Consider the following 20,241-nt stretch of genomic DNA (forward strand, 5'->3'; position numbering starts at 1 on the left):
TTTTAAGAGAAATCAAAATATAACTAAACATAAGAATTAAGTAAATAAATTCATCTTATAATATATTCATAAATAAAAAATTGTATTTATAAAATGTAATTTTTAATAGAAAAATATATTATCATAAAAACAACGAATATTTAAAGTTGTAAATGTCATTATAAACATTGTTAAAAATTATGTAAATATACATGAATATAAAAGTGGTGCATAAATGGGAGTTTAAGAGGGTTTGTTTTGTTATTTTACTTACTTTATCCCAGGATAAGTTATCCTAGGATTACTATTCCACCCCAGTGAGGGATAACTTATCTCAGGACTAACAATTAGTCCTGAGATAAGGTATCCCAGCCTTTGCAACCAAACAACAAATTAAAGGCCACTCAAAAATTATCCTGGAATTAACTCTTCTTATCCATCGCACCAAGGACCCCTGAAGGTTATTTAACCTATACGAAATTAAACATAGATGGTCTATAATTAATATTTAACACAAATACTCTTTATGTTCTTATTTATATGTCATTATTTTAGATTTCATGTCCCTTAACAAACTAGGTAAGTCTATGATTGTACCTTATTTAGTGATCTCTTGAAGTCAAGTTTTCAATAAATTACCATAAATTAATTTATTTTGATCAATTAAATTGATCAATGAACATGTATTAATCATTTAATTGTCAAATTTATACTTTCACTAATAACTCTAAAAGGTAAAATAGGAAGAATAGTGTCATTTACACATTGATTTTAGTAAGAACGACATATAAATAAAGCGGAAGAAGTATATATTTTTGCTTTCTTTTTTGTCAAAATCCAATATAAGTTAGCACCTCAAAGCTTCTTCCAGGTCAAATATGCCTTGAACAAGAAAAACATAAACTAAAATAAGGAGATATCAAATAAATGGTAAAATTATCACAAATTAGACATATATAATTAACTGATGAAGAACTCCAACTTTTTTACTTGAGTTCATCAAGAGAAGAACTTCTTCTAAAATTCAAAGGTGGATTATGTGACTAATGGTTTAGATCTCTTACCCTATATTTGAAGGGTGAGAGAAGAGAAGAAATTGAGAGAAAACAACATACAAGTCGACCAAGTACATCCCTAAATGAATTCTCAATTCAAACATATAAATTAAAATAACTTGACAGACATGTTTGGATTAGCTTATATTTAGGTGATTTTGATTTTAAGCACTTTCTTTAATTTTGGAGGTGTTTGGAAAGGTTAAAAGGTGTTTTTAAGCACCGACTTTAAGGTAAAAAAAAATTACAATGTCCAAAGTAGCTAGGTATCATCTACTTATGATTTTTAGCTTTTGCCTTATAAATTACTTTTTATAAGCTCATCCAAACAACTGCATAATCTGGTGGAATTTTACCCTAGTGTGCCGCGAGCCGCGTAGCGCCAAATGTACTTCAATAAAATGTACATAATGTTGTACAAAGCTCGGAATTATGAATGATTTGTTGTGTTGAAAATCATATACAAAGACCTTTAATTTGATAGGCAATTCAACCCTTAATTCTTTATATGTTGAGAGATATACTTATCTAAAGTTGGATATAGAACAAGTTCATTCACAAACTTAATTCGTAAAGAAACTTTCAATGTGATTTAGTGTTAGGGATATTCTTAGCCCTTAAATTACTCTCAATACACCTCTTATATTCATTATCATGACCATGAGATATGGTGCTAGTCTGTTGCCTCTCTTGACACACATAAATATCATTTCTTAGTGTCGATGTCACACTTTAAATTTCTTCATTCTTTGCTTTAAACTTTAGTACATTTGAATTCTTAGTCTTTAGGCTTAGATACTACTCCATTCTCCCCAATTTGAATGGATTCGTTGTTGTTGAGTTAATCATACCTTAATTCGATATTCAATCTTAACTTATTGGTAATTTGGAAACTACGCCACAAATTTCGCAATATGTTTCTTCTACCATTTCCTCAATAGATTTTACGTAGGTCACACACAATACATCTTAGTGGCTTTGGGTGAATAGAATATCGAGAACTGTGAGCTTCTGAAAATATATGTTGCTTCAATCCATCAACATCTGAAATACATAATGGATCCTGATAACAAAGTACATCATCTCCCCCTTAAGAGAAAGCAAGCCTTTATAGTCTTTTTAAGAACTTCTTGCTTTAGTTCAACCAAGGTTGGATCATCATCCTACTTTGTCGTAACAACTGTTACAAGAGATGATTCTAACCCATTCTAAACATAGCTCCACCAACTTTTGAATCCACAAAATGATATTTCATACGAGCAAGTTTATAAACATCCCGAACTAACTCATTTTTTCCATATTCAATGTGAGCAACATTGTTCATAGATAACCTCCTAAAAGCATTTGTCATTATATTGGCTTTATCTGGATCGTAAGGACACTCATGTCATAATTCTTCAATAACTCAAGTCATTTTCTCTAATAAAGATTAAAGTCCTTCTAATTGAACACATACTAAAAATTCTTATGATCTATAAACACGTCTACATGCTTACCATAAATATAGTCCCTTCAAATCTTTATGGCAACTACTATAGCTGCCAACTCAAGGTCGTGAATTGAGTAAGTCTTCTCATGAACCTTAAGTTGTCTGAAAGCATAAGTTATAATCTTATCATGTTGCATCAAGACACAATCAAAGCGAATTATGGAAGCATCACAATACACCATCTGAACTATCTAGTAGAATTAAAACTAGGCAGAAGTAAGTCAAATCTTTAACTTCTGAAAACTCTTCTCGTAAGCTTTTGACCACTAAAACGTCACCTTCATCTGAGTCAATCTAGACAGAGAAGAAGCAACTGAGTAAAACCCTTCAACAAAACAAATTGTATGTAGTAACTGACTAAATCCAAGAAACTCCTGATATATGAGGGGAAAAGGGGTCTAGGTCAGTTCTTAATTGCTTCGATCTTTTGAGGATCAATTTAAATGTCCTCTCCAGAGACTATATGACTTAGGAATGTTGTTGATTTCAACTAAAATATACACTTACTGAACTTAGCAAACAACTAACAGTCTAGGAGAATCTGCAAGATAATCCTCAAATGTTTTTTATGTTCATCCTCTCTGTGAGAATAGATTAGGATGTCATATATGAAGACAATTACAAACATATTCAAGTACAGTTTAAACACCTTGCTCATCAAATTCATTAAAGTTGCAGGAGAATTCATTATTTCAAAAGACATAAATATAAATTCATAGTGATCATACCGAATTCTGAAGATTGTCTTCGGAATGTCACTTTCTCTGTCTCTGAGCTAATGATAGCATGCTTTGAGTTCTATCTTCGAGAAGAAATTAGCACCTGAGATGGTTGAACAAGTCATCAGTCTTGGGGATGGGATAATTAATTTTGATTGAGACCTTATTCAATTGACGGTAATCAATACACATTATGAGAGAACCATATTTCTTACGCATAAATAGAACTACAACACCCCATAGAAAGATGTTGGGTCTGATGAATATTTTATCTATAAGGTCTTTTAACTAATCTTTCAAATCCTTAAGCTCATCTGGATCATTATATAAGGAGAAATGGAGATAGGCTAGATATATGGAAGAAGATCTATTCCAAAATTAATTTTCCTTTTGGGAAGGACTCCTGGGAAGGTCTTATGGAAATACTTCTGAAAATTCACTTACTACTGGAATTGACTGAAGGGTTGGGGTTTTGGATCGATAATCCAAACTAAATGGTAAATGCAATTCTTAGATATTATCTTTCTGGCCTTAAATTAAGAGACAAATCGACCTATAAGCGCTCACGTACTAGCCTTCCACTCTATGACAGATTTATTTGGAAATTAAAATTTCACAATTATGGTTCTATAGTCGATTGAGGCATAACAAGTGTGTAGTCAGTCCATGCCAAGAATAATATCAAAATCAAGCATGTCTAACTCTACTAGCTTAACTGAGATTGAAAAATTGAGACTGAATTTTTTTGTTTATTCATTTAGCTAAGACTGATTCACCAACAAGAGTAGAGACAGAAGGATTTTGATAGAATTTTCGGACTGACATCGAAATTTAATGCAACATAAAGAACCACGAAAGAAAGTGTGACTCTTGGATCTAACAATGCATAGACATTAAACTGAAAAACATGCAACATACTAGTTACTACATAAGAAGAATCCTGATGATTATATCAAGTCTGGAGAGTATAGAACATGTTCTGGCGCTATCGGCAACCAGTAGTACCTTGTTGAGTTAGGTGCCCTACTGGAGTTGTTCAAGCGTTAGGTTGAGTGTGCTGACGAACATTTCTGCTCTTACCTATTATCGATGGATAATCCCTCAATTTGTGACTTGTTTTGCCACATACAAAGCATTCACCACTATCGGTCATGCACTCCCAAGGTGATTTTTACCACACTTCTGAAAATTCGAAAAGGTGCGATCACTAGTGACACTGTCATGAGACTTAGAGTCTGGCGCTATATCTAATCCTACTTGAACTTGGGCACTAGAAGAGAATGGGGTTGGGCCTAAATACTTTTGGTGAAATTGAGAGCGATTTCTAGTGAGAGTAGTCTACATTGTCTATTATAGACTTCTTGCTATCCTATGATTGAAGGCTAAATACTAAAAACTGATGAAGTGACTGAAAACATGAAGATTGATCTTATCTCATGAGCAAGCATGCATATTGAGACATGAGAATAACTGAAAGACATGAATCTAAAAGACTATTATGGAGGAACTATTACCTCACGCTAGAACTGAATTGGAAGAAAAGAGGTGGGGATATTTGACCGTCATATCTGCTTTTGCTTCCCAAGTAGTCCCTTAACTAACTGATTCCTTCAAAAAAAAAATCATTGAAGTGACTTCATTATTCCTCAACTTATGAACCCGACAATCAAGAATCTAGCTAATACTAATAATATAGGTAGAAGAGAGGATCACTTTTTTAAAAAAAGGAAATATTAAAGGGTGAAAATCCCCCCCCCCCCCCCTCTAACAATCACTTCATCATAATCAAATCTTTAAAGTGTCTATTATGTCCTTTAATTATCAACTTCTTCTTTTTTACTTCTTTGAAAATCATGATATTTTAATTATTTTTTCTATAGTCATGTAACTAATTTGTTGTAAAAGCATAAACATTATCTTTTGAACGAAAAAAGTGAGAAATACTAATTAAGTATATAAGCTAATGGTGTTCTATAATGAAGTAAATTAGTTTAATAAGAAATTCATTTTTATTAATATAATCAAAACACTAATATTTATTTAAACAAGTGAAATAGCAGAGAATAATAACTATACAAATATATTTCAATTTAGAAAAATACCTACTTAATAATTTAATTAAGGTCAAATTTCTAAAGATCGTATTTATTTAGATTTAAAATTATTTTAAACTATAATATACTTAATACTCCATCAATGTCAATCAAAACTTGTTTATTTATATAGATAATAGAGAATATTCCCACCATCTATATCACTTGGCCTTCATTCTAAAAATAGTTGTTTAAATTTACCTGTCCGATTTATAAAATCAAAAGAATTTTTAAATATTTTTTTATTTCTACCCTTAGTATTATATAACTACATAAAGTAGTAGTAGTCAAATTTAAAGTTTCAAAACATTATTAATAATGTTAGTTTAGTGAAATATATCTCTAATTAAATTTTTAGGGTGTATCATATCAAGAAGGATCAAGTAAATATGAAATGTATGGAGTAAGAGAGTAGAGCAAGACAAAAATACATGCACTGTACATATACACATGCTTAATGCATATTATATTGAAATAAGAGTCACAAAAATAATATTAATTATTTTGACAAATTCATAAAATATTATTCCACTTATAATGTTATTGAACTTAAAAGAAAAGTTCTTAATATCTAGGTTAAAATAAAATTATATATAATATAAAGAGGTATTACAAGAATAAAATTAATAATGCATAAAATAAAGAAGAAAATTTAATTATAGTTCAAAAATAAGGGAAGTTTGATTTTAAAGCAAAATTGAAGAGTGGAAATAATTTTTAATAAAAAATGGAGTAAAAGTCAAAGGGAGGGTAAATAAGTGGCCACTTTATATGGCAGTTAGTCAAAGGGATGATTAATATCCCAACAACAAAATATTAAATTTCTTTTCAATTGAATTCACTTCTCTCTATTCTGATGATGAATGGCAGTAATTGATGTTTTCACTCACAAATCACAGTTCCCACAGTAGCTGAAAAGCTAGCTGTCTCTCTTTATTTTGTTACCTTAACTTCATGCAAATTAAGAATTCCTTTCATCATAAATAATATATTTTCTCCGTTAAACAATAATTGTTCACTATTTTTTTTATTATTATTAAATATTTTTTAATTAATTTGTTTTATTTGTCATTTTTGGCAAATCAAAGAAGAATATTTTTTTTCTTTTTGTTATATCTTCAGTTTATTAACATTGAATTAATGTTTTAAAAAAATGTAGTGAGTAAATATGTTTAAGATTCTAGCAATTAATAGGAGTATAATATTAAATTCATTATATCAATCATTAATTTTTTAATTGGTGTGTCAAGTCAAAATTTGACAAGTAAAAAGAGAAGGGGGAGTATTAACTTGGCACACACCTTAAGAAATAATAATTAATAGGGGTAATATTACTATATAACCCTTTCAATATATTAAATTTAATACATTAAAAAATGTATTAGATACTCCCTTCATTCAAAATAATTGAATTATTGGGATATCCATACCCTTTAAGAAAAAAAGATTAGAACATAAATTAGACATTACTTTCTATTTTTACCCTTATTAATTATTGTCAAACTAATCTTTAGAATAACTAAACATTAATCATAATAACTACTTTTTCTGTCCAGCAATAGTTGTTCACTATTGACTTGGCACACCCCTTAAGAAACAATAAATAATAGGGGTAATATTACTATATTATTCTTTGACTTTATTAAATTAAATGTTTTGAGAAATGTGTTAGATGATAAATAATATTTAATAGCAATGGCAAAATAGTCACAAAAGATAAATTATCTCTTGATTTTCTAAATTGGACAAGTATTATTGGACAACTATTTTTAGTATAGTGGACAACTATTATTGGACGAAGGGAGTAATTCCAATACAAAATAATGCAAAAATGTCTTGAACTCATCACACAGAAAATAATTTAAAGCAATTAACGTTTCTTGAACTAGCTCATCACATAGTAAATCTAAATGAAGGGTAAAAATGGAAGAATATTCTAAAAGTAATCTGGAAGATTGAACAATTAAGTTAATTTGAAATATAAAAAATGTCTCAACAATTCAATTATTTTGAAATGGAGGGAAGTATTGAATAGTACTCCCTCCATTTCAAATTAATTGAATTGTTGAGACATTTTTCATTTTTCAAATTAACTTAATTGTTCAATCTTCAAGAGTATTTTTAGAATATTCTTCCAACTTTACCCTTCATTAGTTAGTATTGGAATTAGTTATTTTAATTAATGTTTAGTTATTTTAATCATAAATTTGCCAATAAATAATAAGGGTAAAAATGGAAAGTTATGCCTAAATTATGTCGTAATCCTCTTTTCTTAAAGGGTGTGAAACACCTCAACAATTCAATTAATTTGAAATGAAGGGAGTATTTAATAGCAAGGGTAAAATACACACAAAAGGGTAAATTATCTCTTAATTTTTCAAAGTGGACAAGTATTATTATTGAACATTATTTTTTGTATAATTAACAAGTAAAGACAGATGGAGAGAGTATTTATTTTCTTAGTTTATTTTTATTTGCTCACTACTTCTTATGTACCATATTAGATTGGCGCATTTTATTTTACATGATGATTAAGAAATTATTAATAGATTGATCAAATTTACTGTTTTGCCCTTTGATCATATTAATTAGCCTCTTGATAAAAGAAATTCTTGAAGTTTTAAAAATTGTTTAAACATTCAAAAGTCATATTAACTGTAGGGGTAAAATAGGAAAACTTTAATTAATTCTATCCTTATTTAGTAAGTGATCAAATAATATGGGACATATATTTTTAGTAAGATGCCATCTAATATGGGACGAAAGAAATATCAATTTATAAATATGTAGGTCAATTGACCAAATTATATAATAATAATATACCTTTTAGTAAAAACAATATTTTCACTCGTATTTATCATTTTTAACATATTAAGAAAAAATAAAATATTATTTTATATTTAATTTTTTATTTTTGACATTAATTACTTATTCCATAAATTATTTTTCAAGATAATATTAAACATCAATTAATAGAGATAGTATGCATAAAATATTCATATCAAATTTTTTTAATGGGCATGTGAAGTCCAAAAATGACAAGTAAAAGCAAACGGAGGGAGTAAAATTGTTTATTTAACTATTTGTATATGATTTATGAAAAAATCTTAATAAATTACCATGTTTGTACGTTGGCTAGCGAAATATACAAACGGACTTCTGAAAAATTCCTAAATGTATAAAAACAAAATTTGTATAAACTTACTTTGTTTGTATATTCGAAAGAGAAATATATAAACCACAACCGTCATAGCAACAAACTTATAGCTATGGAGCGCAATTACCGAAACTATAGCTATAGAGTCTTATTATGTCCATTATCTTTGCTATTTTTAAAATTTTCAACTTTTCAACTTTGATAACTAATACAAATATTACTGATGCACATAGTAGCGAACCCATGATTGTTATTAAGGAATGTCAGTGGTTGTAGTAAGAAATATAATCATGAGGCTAGTAGAACTAGAACAGACAACCTTAAGGAATATTCGCAACATTGTTACCACTACACTAAACTTTTAAGGGAAAATTACGTGAAATGGAAAACATCTAGTAATATAGCTATAGTTTCAATTATTTTTAATTTGTGACTACAGTTTCGCGAATATTCGGTTTCCTAATGTATAAATTCATATTTTGTATAAATCGGTTTCCGGTTTCTGATGGTATAAATCTAGAATATGTATAATTTGATTTTTGATTGTATAAATCCAGAATTTGTATATGCTTACCCTAGCAATTTGTATACGATTTATGATTTTTTAAAATAAATTACCATGTTTGTATGTTGGCAAGTGAAATATACAAATGGGGTTCTGAACATTCCTAAATGTATAAATACAGGTGTATCTACTTGCCCTATTTGTATATTCACAAGTGAAATATACGACAGACAAGCGAAATATACAAATCGTAGCCTCCATAGCAAACGAAACTATAGTTATAGAGCGTAATTATCGAAACTATAGCTAGAACCTTGTTATGTCTATTATCTTTGATATTTTGAAAATTTCTCAACTTTTAACTTGTATCAAGATGTGTCAATACATGTATATATTCATTAAATCAAAATTTAATCTTTGTACACAATATAATTTTTCGACGAAGAGATAAAGATGGCCGAATGCACACATTATTAATACACCTCATTCAACATTAATCGTATATATTTTACCAGACATAAAATATTTTTGAATAACAATTTATATATTATCAAAACTATCATCTATAATTTTCCTCTCTTTTCCCCATCCCATTCTCCAATCTTGCTAAATTCTTCTGTGTTTATTTTCTTATAAAAAATAATTTAAAAAAACAGTCATTAACACTATTCCCTCACACTGGTAAATTAGTTTCTCTTTTGAAATTCACTTTTTATTTTATTTTATTTAACCCACTCAACACCCAAATCTTCTCATTCATAGCCCCCCGTCCATTATGTTTCCTTAGATCACTCATTACGCACTTATCTTTTTCTCTCTCTCTTAATTAAGGAAGATGTAAAAAGGAAAAAAGAGAGAGATTTTGGAAGTTTGGGATGATATTATTTTTTCTTTCGTTTTAATTTACTTGTCTAATTTTAATTTGCTATAAAATTTCAACAAAATTTTAAAAAATGATTTTTGTAGTCTTAATATTATATATTTTTCTCTATTCTAATTTAATCAAAGTCCAAGAATGACTATTTTTCAATATTTAGTAATTATTTAACTTTTAAATATTTATTTTATCTTTAGTTATACCTAACTACTAATATCTATGATTTATTTTAAATCATAAATTTTAGAGATATTTCTTTTTTTAAAAATAAATAAATTGGTAAGTAAAATTACATCACATAAATTGAGATAGAAAAAATAATTAAAGATATATAATTGTACCAAATTACTTTTTTAATTTTATATGTTAAATATATCATGTGAACAATTAAAATATTATTTTTTGAAAAATAAAACTGAAATGGAGAAAATAATAAGGCCTTAAAAAAGGCGGCCTTTCTCACTTCCACTTATACTCCCTCAATTATATGTACACCGTCACTTTAACATACAAAATTATCTCAAAATAATTCTTATTTCAAAAATTTAAATATTAATAAGTTGTTTTTTAAGACTGCTAAATTTTACAAAAATATCTACTACTAATAAATAAAAATATTTTTTATTTCTTATTTTTTGCTCAAACAAAATAAAAAAAATTAAAACGACAGCTAAAATAAGACGGAAAAAGCATTCCTCATCTCCACTTACCCTCACATCCCATTTTAAAAAGTAAAATAAACTAAAGAAAAAGAAGAAAGTACAGGTGGTTATAAGATCCAAGTGCCACGTAGCATATCCCCATAGGGTTGCCTAGTATGACGTGGCAAGTATTCACTTCCTTAGAAGCAAATAAATAGAGCTTCTCCCTTGAGCTCTTAGTTCCTCTTCATCCATTCTAATTCACTCTCTCCTTTTGTCTTTCTATCTATACTACTTTGCCTTTTCTCCCTCTTTTTCCTCTTAAAAAGAAAGAAGAAACTACACAAATGCCTATTACAAGCAAAGAAACAACAACAATGAATGCAGCAACAACAACAACACTAATGGAAGAAGAAACAAACAAAGACTTCCCTTTTATCATGTCTTCCTCTACTTATCCTATCACCCTTAAGGTAAACCATCATTTTCTCTGTACTTTCTTAAATTTCGTGTCACGTTAAACAATCATTTTATGTATTGTTCTTTACTATCTTAAACTTTGTATCAGATCAAATAAATCGAAACTAAATAATCATTTTTTTACGTTCTTTACTTTCTTAAACTCTATGTCAAGTTGGTATAAAAATCTAGTGCAAGAGTCAAGTAGTAGGAGAGTGAAGTGGAAAAAAATAATACTAAACATGATTTGACTTGAAGAAAATTGACTTGTCTATTATGATAATAATGGTGTTGAATTATTTTTGCAGTTCATGGACATAAGTTATAGGATAAAACTTGAGAATAAATCAACAAGTGGTGGAAGCAACAACTTAATAAAGATGTTTTCAACTAGCCCTGGGCCCACATCATCTGATATAGAGAATCAAACGGCTGTAATTCATCAAGAACGTACAATCTTGAACGGAATTACCGGCATGGTTTCACCAGGTGAAATCCTAGCCGTTCTTGGACCATCAGGTAGTGGTAAATCAACGCTCCTAAATGCACTTGCAGGAAGACTCCAAGGACACAACTACACCGGAACAATCCTCGCGAATAACCGGAAACTTACCAAACAAGTCTTAAAACGAACCGGGTTCGTTACACAAGACGACGTCCTTTACCCACACTTAACGGTTCGAGAAACTTTAATCTTCTGTGCACTCCTCCGATTACCCAACTCCCTGAACCGGAACGAAAAAATAGCCGTCACTGACTCGGTAATTACCGAGTTAGGTCTCAATAAATGTGAAGATACAATCATTGGAAACAGCTTTATTCGTGGAGTTTCAGGCGGTGAAAGAAAGCGAGTCAGTATAGCTCATGAAATGTTAATAAACCCGAGTTTACTAATACTGGATGAACCGACGTCCGGTTTAGACGCTACAGCGGCTTACCGGCTGGTGTCGACACTGGGGTCATTAGCGAAAAAGGGGAAAACGATAATTACGTCGGTTCACCAACCGTCGAGCCGGGTTTTTCAAATGTTTAACTCGGTTTTGGTTTTGTCGGAAGGGAGGTGTTTGTATTTTGGAAAAGGAAATGAAGCTATGAGTTATTTTGAGTCGGTTGGGTTTTCTCCATCTTTTCCCATGAATCCAGCTGATTTCCTCCTTGATCTCGCTAATGGTACGTATTCTCTTTTGTCTATTATCTATATACTCAAATATATGGTAGAAGCATGTTTTTGAACTACTTTATTTTTTTGAACAAAATATGGTGATATTGTCGTTTTCAATTTATTTGTCTGATTTTGTATTGATACGGAATTTAACATGTCAGGATAAAATATCTTAAATGTTACGTGAAAAGTTAAAATTAAAAAATTATCAGAAATTTTTATTTATTTATTTTTAAAATAGTGGAAATAGTATTAGATGTTTGAATTTGATTTAATTAGGTGTTGTGTCATGTACATGTTGTCTGAATTCTATTTAGGGTTGCTACACATAATTTCTACAAAATATGTGGTTTTGATTGATTTCTTACTATATAATGAGAGCATAGTGATTGATTGATGGTCAGTTTATGAAGTAAGTCTCTTGACTTTGGTCTAGTGATAAGAGCGGAATATTTGATTTGTGTGTCAAATGTGTATGTATTACTAATATAAAAAAAATAAATTAAGAACTTGTTATTTAAGCAGAGAAAAATAGATGGACATTTTATTTATTATCCACTAAGTTTCAAATTGTGTGTCACTTATTCTCGGATATTTTTCGATCCTTAGAAAAGGTTGTTGAAGAACAATATTTTGGTGATTAGGATACTTAAGGTAATTAGTGGTCAAAATTAAGACTATAGAATGTGTGACAAGTTAATTAGGGTTTAGGGGCCCATTGGTGTGACTAGGGGAGTTGAAATTTCTTTTTTGGTGTGACAACTAGAAAATATCAACTTCCAAGGGTATTAGCTGGTTGTATAATTGGTGATAATGTTAAAAACATTGAAAATTGGAAGTTACTACGACTACTCACTATACAAAAAGTTTAGTTTAAAGAGTCACCCAGCTGTACTTGGCTAACTATTAAGGTACATGTCCAATTTATTATGTGTATGCAAAACTGATCCAAAGGTCCTAAAGTAGATATGGGCCACTTTCTCCTTTTCACTCTATCTAGATTTATTTTTTTGATATCTTTTATTTTTCTTTTTGATATCATTTTTTTAAAAGCCTTCCTTTTTCTTCTTGATCTTTTCTTTAAAAAAAAATATATATTTTATACCATTTAGACAAAATGTCTAGCAATATTAAGTATAAGTAAGAGGGGCTAAATCTTACCTTATCGATTCTAATAAGGTAACAAATTTCTACTAATTAACAAGTATAGAGAAAATATGAGATAGAGAAAACTAAATATTCTATGAAAATTAACTTGTATTTAAGTGAAGATTAAGGATCCGTTTGGTATGAGGAATAAGAGAGGTAATTAATTTCGGGATTAACTTTAGGATAAGCTTATTTCATGTTTGATTGGACAAAATTGTAAAATAACTTATTTTGAAATTATAATATTATTTGTATCTGAATAACAATTCTAAACTAATTTGAAGATAATTAATCTCAAAATAATTTATTTCCAACTAAACGAGCCCTTACATTACCTAAGTGGTCGTGGTGGATTGTGACAGTAATCATTTTTAATGGAAAGTTGGTAACTTTTTGTTTCAGTGGATAACATTCATCCTAGGGAATTAGGTACGTACTAAGATTTGAATCTTGAGAAAGTTAAAATTGGTGGAACAAGCTACTAGGTAAAACAAATATCAACCCTCCACGTGTCCCTTTTTTACTTTTTTTAATGCTAGTTGGCCATACTTTTTTTTTTTCCTTCCAACTCAAACCTTATTCTAAAATTCTATAATTTGCATAAAAAAGAAGAAAATAAGACGGCATTATTGGATTAGATTTATTATAATTAATTAAATCAAACACACCTGAGAAACATTTTAATATGGTAAATCATTCCAAAAAAGTACTTGATGCTAATTGCTATTTTTTCAAATGTGGGGAACCATTGATGGAAAGATGGGACTCCTTTTAATTTATTTATATATTTCTTCGCTCCTTTTCAGTTGTCATAATTTTCTTTTTTTAAAATCAAACAATAAGAACTTTGATTAACATTTGAAGATCTAAATTTTTAGTTTAAAATATTGAAATATAATTTGATTTAACTTTAAAAATTAGTCAAATTAACTTTTGAAAAACGTAACATGACAACTAAAAAGGAACAGAACAGAGAGTACTTGCAAAGTGGACCCTGTAGCTGTTGTGTTATGGCATTCTTGATTATGAATTAATTGCTGAAGAACAAATACCTTAAATGACTGATAGGGATGCTTCAGTACTAGGTCCTATATTTAAAATTGGCTTTTTAACAGAAAACAAAGAGAAAGAGGTTTGTTATTTCAGAGTTGACTATCTATATTTGAAAGAGTTTGATAGTGACATGTTATGGTTTATCTTGATAAGAGTTCTTCAATCTTTAAACTCTGTATTTCTGCTCTTTGTTGTGGCACCCTTAATATCTCATGAGTAAATTCTTAGATAGCCATCACTTTATCATCATGGAGTATTGAAAGATTATGGGAAACATGATGGCAAAAGATTTCTTGATATGAATGACCTTGAAAAATACTTGGGCTTCAACTTGTGATACGGTCGAGTCAGAATTTTTATTACGAATATAAAAAGTAACATATGGTAAACCATTCCCATGTTTTTTTTGACAAAAGGGTATCAATTAACTCCCTTTGGACAAGTGTAGCTTCGTCATTGGTCATTATTGTAGAAAACATCATCTTGTTTGGTTAAGTTTTTAAGAAAATGTCAACTTATGTTTGTGTTAAGTAATCAAAGAAGTAGAATATCATGAACATAAGAGGTAATGGTCCAATGGCATAGCTAGGTTTTTTAAGGTGAATGATTATATATGGTCCTTCTCTATTTGTAGAGTAGTACAATTCAAGAGATAGCCATCCATCCTCTCAATACTTTAGAGCATATATAGCTAGTTTTTTTTGTGCAGGATTTGTACCAATTGTGGTCCTTCCCTACTTCAATGGAGGAGCACAATTTAGAGATAGTTAACCTTCCAATAAAGTCATACTAAGTACCTTTGTGGTCAATTAAGTGAGTGTAAACCTTAGCGACCAGGGTCCAAATCTTGATAGTAACAAATAATACTAGCTAGCTAGTACGTAGGTGATTTGTCTATCTGTCTAAGTTTTTGTTGATAAAATCACTTTATACGTATATTGATGGAAGATAACAATTGACTTCGATTGAAATAATCGAGATGCAAATAAATTGACTCCGGACATCACTCATGAAAAAAAAAAGTGCAACACAACAATTGTCTCAATATCAAATAATTTTGTTTCTGGTTTTGGGGTCAGGGGTTCTATCAACATTGGGTCATACTCCACTAAGAATATTGATACTCTATTCTTGAAAGAAAATTTGTGTTCAAAGTACTTGCAAATCTTGTTTATGGATTTTGAGGCTTTGTCATTGCAGGGTGTTTCCATGATTCTTGTTTTTCTATAATATTCTCAAAGAATAGTTTAGTGTGGGGACATGTCACTAAGCTAAAAGTTATAGTTCTAAGTAATAAATATAGCATACAAACTATTGTTGGACACCACTTTGACCTGTTTTTTTTCTTCTTTTTAATATTAGTTTTGAGGTCATAATGCATATGTAATACTTTAGAATATTAAACAAAACATAAAATGAGCTTTGCTCCTTTTATTTGATTTTTCATTGGACAACATGTTGATAACATGGATCAAATTAGGGAAGTGTGACAACATTGCTTGCGTAGATTAGCATCCATATATAATATGGGACCAACTAAATTGGAACACATGAGAACTTAACCCCACCCCAAAAAAGGAAAAGAAAAAGAAAGCACCTCAAAACTCTCTTCCTAAACTTTGTTGAATTAGCTTGGGCTCCACATTAATCTTTCCTTAATTTAATCATATGCTTTTTGTTAATGACTCCACCATCACCCTTTCCAACTTTTACCTATAGACATATATAATATAAATTTCACTCTCTTCGATTCAGTTTAAGTATCTAAGTTTGACTGGACATAAAGTTTAAGAAACAAAGGAAGACTGTTGAATTTTGTGATCTTAAACAAAAAATGTATTGTAGAATGTTAGAAGTGAAAAACTTACTATATATAAAAAGAGACACTCTTTTTGAAACGTTCCAAAAAAGTAGCAAGACAATTAAATTGAGGGTGTAGTTTGTAGGATCCCTCCATGTGTTGTTGGGTGTCATACTCATAATGGGATAGTAATAGAGTAGCACATGGTTTGCTATCTTGTTGTTTACTAGATAGGCTAAGAGGGTAGGCATTATGGTTAAGGTTCTTGGAAATCTTGGATGTGTATATTTTATGTTTTATCTGATGGATCAAAACATTTGAGGAAAATAAAGCTAGCATCAAGATCTCCAAGTATTTTTATATTTATTGGCTGAGATAGTTTCAACCCTTATCTACTTTTAGCACCATTAGTTCGTAATATATGATATTTTTGTCAACTACATAAAATAAAATAAAAATTGATGTTATTCTTGGTCCAAAATATTAAGGGGCTAATGTGAATTGATTCTTCTTGCTTTATAAACCTTGGCCAATTTCATTGTATCTAGACTAGAGTAATTTGTTAATGATGTTCACTTATAAGTTCAATGTTTCATAATTATTTGACTACCTTTAAGTGTAGTGGCACATGGTCAAAGTACACCTTAGTTGATAACTTCTTTCTCTATACAGATATAGATGTTATGCAATAGCAGTAATAGAGAAGTCCAATATGATTTAAGTGAAGCAATTGAAATAGTTTAGAGCTAGTTCAATTATTATAGATATAACCCTTGTTACGATTTTTGAATAATCTGACATGCACTTGATAGTATTTTTAACTAATCTAAGGAATATAACTTCTTGGAAAGTCCATATCTACCTTAAAGTAAATCCATGAATAGTATGAAGACAATAAAGTATGAACTACCAATTATATCACGAAACATATGGAGTAAAAGAGAATTGATAACTTTTTGATTTATAAATGTGTCTAAATTATATACACTTTAAGCTAGAATGATAAAATACACTTGTCACACTCAAACCTAGCCTCACTTTTAATGCAAAAAAAAATAAAATAATTGATAGGCATCTTTGATCTATAAAGAATTCTTTTTTCTTCTTTTATCCACCTCCTTTCCTTTATTCAACAAGAACAATTCTTTTTCTTGTTCTACTTTTCTTTTGATATTAACAAGTTTATGAAATAGCAACACGTGTTAGGGTCCTTTGCAAATCAATAAGCATTCAGATTCATCCCACCAAATTAAACTTTTTTTTGTGAATAGTGAAAGAAGAAAAATAAGTAGTGGAGATGATGGTGGCACCTTTTATCAATAGTAGTAATAGAGCATTATGTTATTTTAGTGGACTTCCACCCTTTGCCACCAACATTGGACAGCTTTAATTACTTCCTCAATACTACTAATTATTATTATTATTACTTGCTAGCTAGTACAACTAATTAATTAATTGTCTCTTTTGTTTTGCTTTTAAAAATACACTTTGTATTATGTGATACAAAGCCTTTTTCTTTCTTTTTATAAAAATAATTTTGAGTGGTAACACGACTTTATTGTTTTTATTTATAGTCCTAACTTTAAAGATACATATCTACTTTTTCCATTTGTAACAGTAAGTAGCTTACAATTTGGGGAAGTATGACTATGTTATTGACAGGATTAAGTTGATTTGATAAATTTATTATCAAATACTTGAATAGTTAGATGTCTTTATTAGGGGGTGCCCCCACAATAATTAGTACTAGAGAAGCAGTTTTCTTTGTAGCTGTACGTTGCCTTTATGGCTTTATGACCATCTTGCAACTAGCAATTTCTTTAATTTTATGATGTGATATTCCTTTGAATATCTAAAACAAGGATTGACATTGTCTAGAACCTAGACATATCAATTGTGGTATACAAGCAAATTTAAGACTTGAAAAAACTATGTTTTTGTTTATTAATAAAATGATGTAACTTAAATACATGGATAGTGTAGACAATCTTTATCCTGCCAGTATCTTTTTAACGTAGTGTAGTAGGTAACTTGTCTCATTTTTTATATTACTATGTACTATTACTTGTTTTAAGTGACTTGAAAGTGTTAAAACTCTGTCATTGTATAGAAGTTAAACTGTACGATTAAACATCTTAAAGTTCTTTTTTACATTGGAATTCGGACTAAAGCTTAAACTTGGAACAATGCAGGGGTTTGCCAGTTTGATGGAGTAAGTGAGAAAGATAAGCCTAATGTAAAACAAACTTTGATATCCACTTACAACAATGTGTTAGCTCCAAAGGTGAAAGCAGCTTGTTTGGAAACAACCAACATAGTTCCTAAAGAAATCATGAACAAGGGAGCCTATACTTGTTCTAGTTCTAAAAGAAGTTGCACAAGTTGCATTTCCAATTGGTTCAATCAATTTAGCATTCTCCTTCAAAGAGGGCTAAAGGAAAGACGACACGAGACGTTCAATTATTTGAGAGTCTTTCAAGTAATTGCAGCCTCTCTATTAGCTGGTTCAATGTGGTGGCATTCTGATTATAGGGATATACAGGACAGGCTTGGCCTCCTCTTCTTCATTTCCATCTTTTGGGGTGTTTTCCCATCGTTTAATGCTGTTTTCGCGTTCCCTCAAGAACGTGCTATATTCATGAAGGAAAGGGCTTCCGGTATGTACACACTCTCCTCTTATTTCATGGCGCGAATTGTTGGAGATCTACCTATGGACCTTATCTTGCCTACATTGTTTCTTACCATAACGTATTGGATGGCCGGGCTAAAGCCACAACTCTTGGCATTCCTTTTGACACTACTAGTCCTGTTGAGCTACGTGATAGTGTCACAAGGCCTCGGCCTAGCTCTTGGCGCTATAATCATGGATGCTAAACAAGCTTCAACCGTGATCACTGTCACGATGCTAGCATTTGTTCTAACGGGAGGGTTCTACGTACACAAAGTGCCAGCTTGTCTAGCTTGGATCAAGTACATTTCAACCACATTTTACAGTTATCGACTACTTATCGATGTCCAATTTGGCGAAGGCAAGGAAATTTCAGACTTGCTAGGCTGCTCACATATTCAAGGAAGTGACAGAGCTAACTGCAAATTTATTGAACAAGATATCATGGGCCAAATTCATCCATCCATGAGCCTTGGAATCCTTCTGATAATGTTTGTTGGATATCGATTAATCGCTTACCTTGCATTAAGGCGAATTCGAGCATAAACAAAGGGATAATGGGAAGTTTCTGACTTTATTAGATGATGAAATGTGTTAGCTAGCTTTGTGGGAATACTATATATAGTTGTTGAGTACTGTGACTGACAAAGCTGGGGAAAATTCAAAGTGTATTATAAGAGGGAAAAGTCCTGAGAGATGTTGTAATTCACTTGCACCTAAAACTGGTGAAAGGCCAGAATTCATTGTTGTAACTCATATTGAGTACAATTAATGGTACTCAAAAACAGGAGTTTCACTCCAATGAAATGGAAATTTAATTTCTTCATCTCTTATGACTTATTTCTATACGTGATCATTGGGTATCACTAATGCAAGTATTAGTTATATCATCTTCCATCCTGCATAAGATAAATACATCAATTTCCTCATAACTTATATATGTATTAGTTATGTGGATTTCTAAATTACAAATCAAGCATGTTATTAATTTTATACATGAACAACTTATTTTTCTAACTAGTTACCAAATGTTGTTTAACTTATACATAAATTAATACATGGATAAGTTGCTTCTTAACCAGTTACCGAACGGCGCCTAAGAGAAAAACCCGAGGGCATCAATTACCATATAGCAGTGGAAAATTATAGTAAGTGATAGAAGTCATTGAGAAGTAAAGCTAAGGGTGTGTTTGGTACGAACGAAAATGTTTTCCTGGAAAATAAGTAGATTTTTGACTTATTTTCTCATGTTTGATTGGTAAGTAGAAAATATTTTCCGAAAAAGATTTTTTAGTGTTTGATTTATGAATAAAAAATATTTTGAGAAAATATTTTTAAAAAATAAACTTAAATATTCTTGTGGGGGGGAGGGGAGTGGTGGGGGGGGGGGTGGCTCGGGGGAGGGGGTAGGGATGAGATGGGGTAAAAATAATA

At 30.2% G+C, this 20,241-nt stretch overlaps 2 protein-coding genes across 2 annotated transcripts in view; both read left to right on the plus strand.

The window, feature by feature from the left end:
* LOC125809198 (gamma-glutamylcyclotransferase 2-3) overlaps nucleotides 1-20,241 on the plus strand; it is a 1,073,903-nt gene that overhangs the window by 31,237 nt on the left and 1,022,425 nt on the right. The gene's annotated exons all lie outside the window — the stretch shown is intronic.
* Nucleotides 10,815-19,633, plus strand: LOC125809139 (ABC transporter G family member 25). Its single transcript, XM_049488792.1, has 3 exons — nucleotides 10,815-10,988; nucleotides 11,283-12,144; nucleotides 18,332-19,633. The coding sequence occupies exons 1-3, from the start codon at nucleotides 10,863-10,865 to the stop codon at nucleotides 19,351-19,353; spliced, it is 2,010 nt and encodes a 669-aa protein (XP_049344749.1). The 5' UTR covers nucleotides 10,815-10,862; the 3' UTR covers nucleotides 19,354-19,633.

The sequence above is a fragment of the Solanum verrucosum genome, unplaced genomic scaffold (genome assembly GCF_900185275.1).
Source record: "Solanum verrucosum unplaced genomic scaffold, falcon-dt-bn FXZP01000062.1, whole genome shotgun sequence".
NCBI classification, from domain to species: domain Eukaryota; kingdom Viridiplantae; phylum Streptophyta; class Magnoliopsida; order Solanales; family Solanaceae; genus Solanum; species Solanum verrucosum.

Coding starts and splice junctions, on each gene's coding strand:
- LOC125809139 (XM_049488792.1), top strand. CDS start 10,863: ATGCCTATTACAAGCAAAGAAACAACAACAATGAATGCAGCAACAACA. Junction 10,989..11,282: donor CTTATCCTATCACCCTTAAG/GTAAACCATCAT, acceptor TTATTTTTGCAG/TTCATGGACATAAGTTATAG. Junction 12,145..18,331: donor CCTCCTTGATCTCGCTAATG/GTACGTATTCTC, acceptor GGAACAATGCAG/GGGTTTGCCAGTTTGATGGA.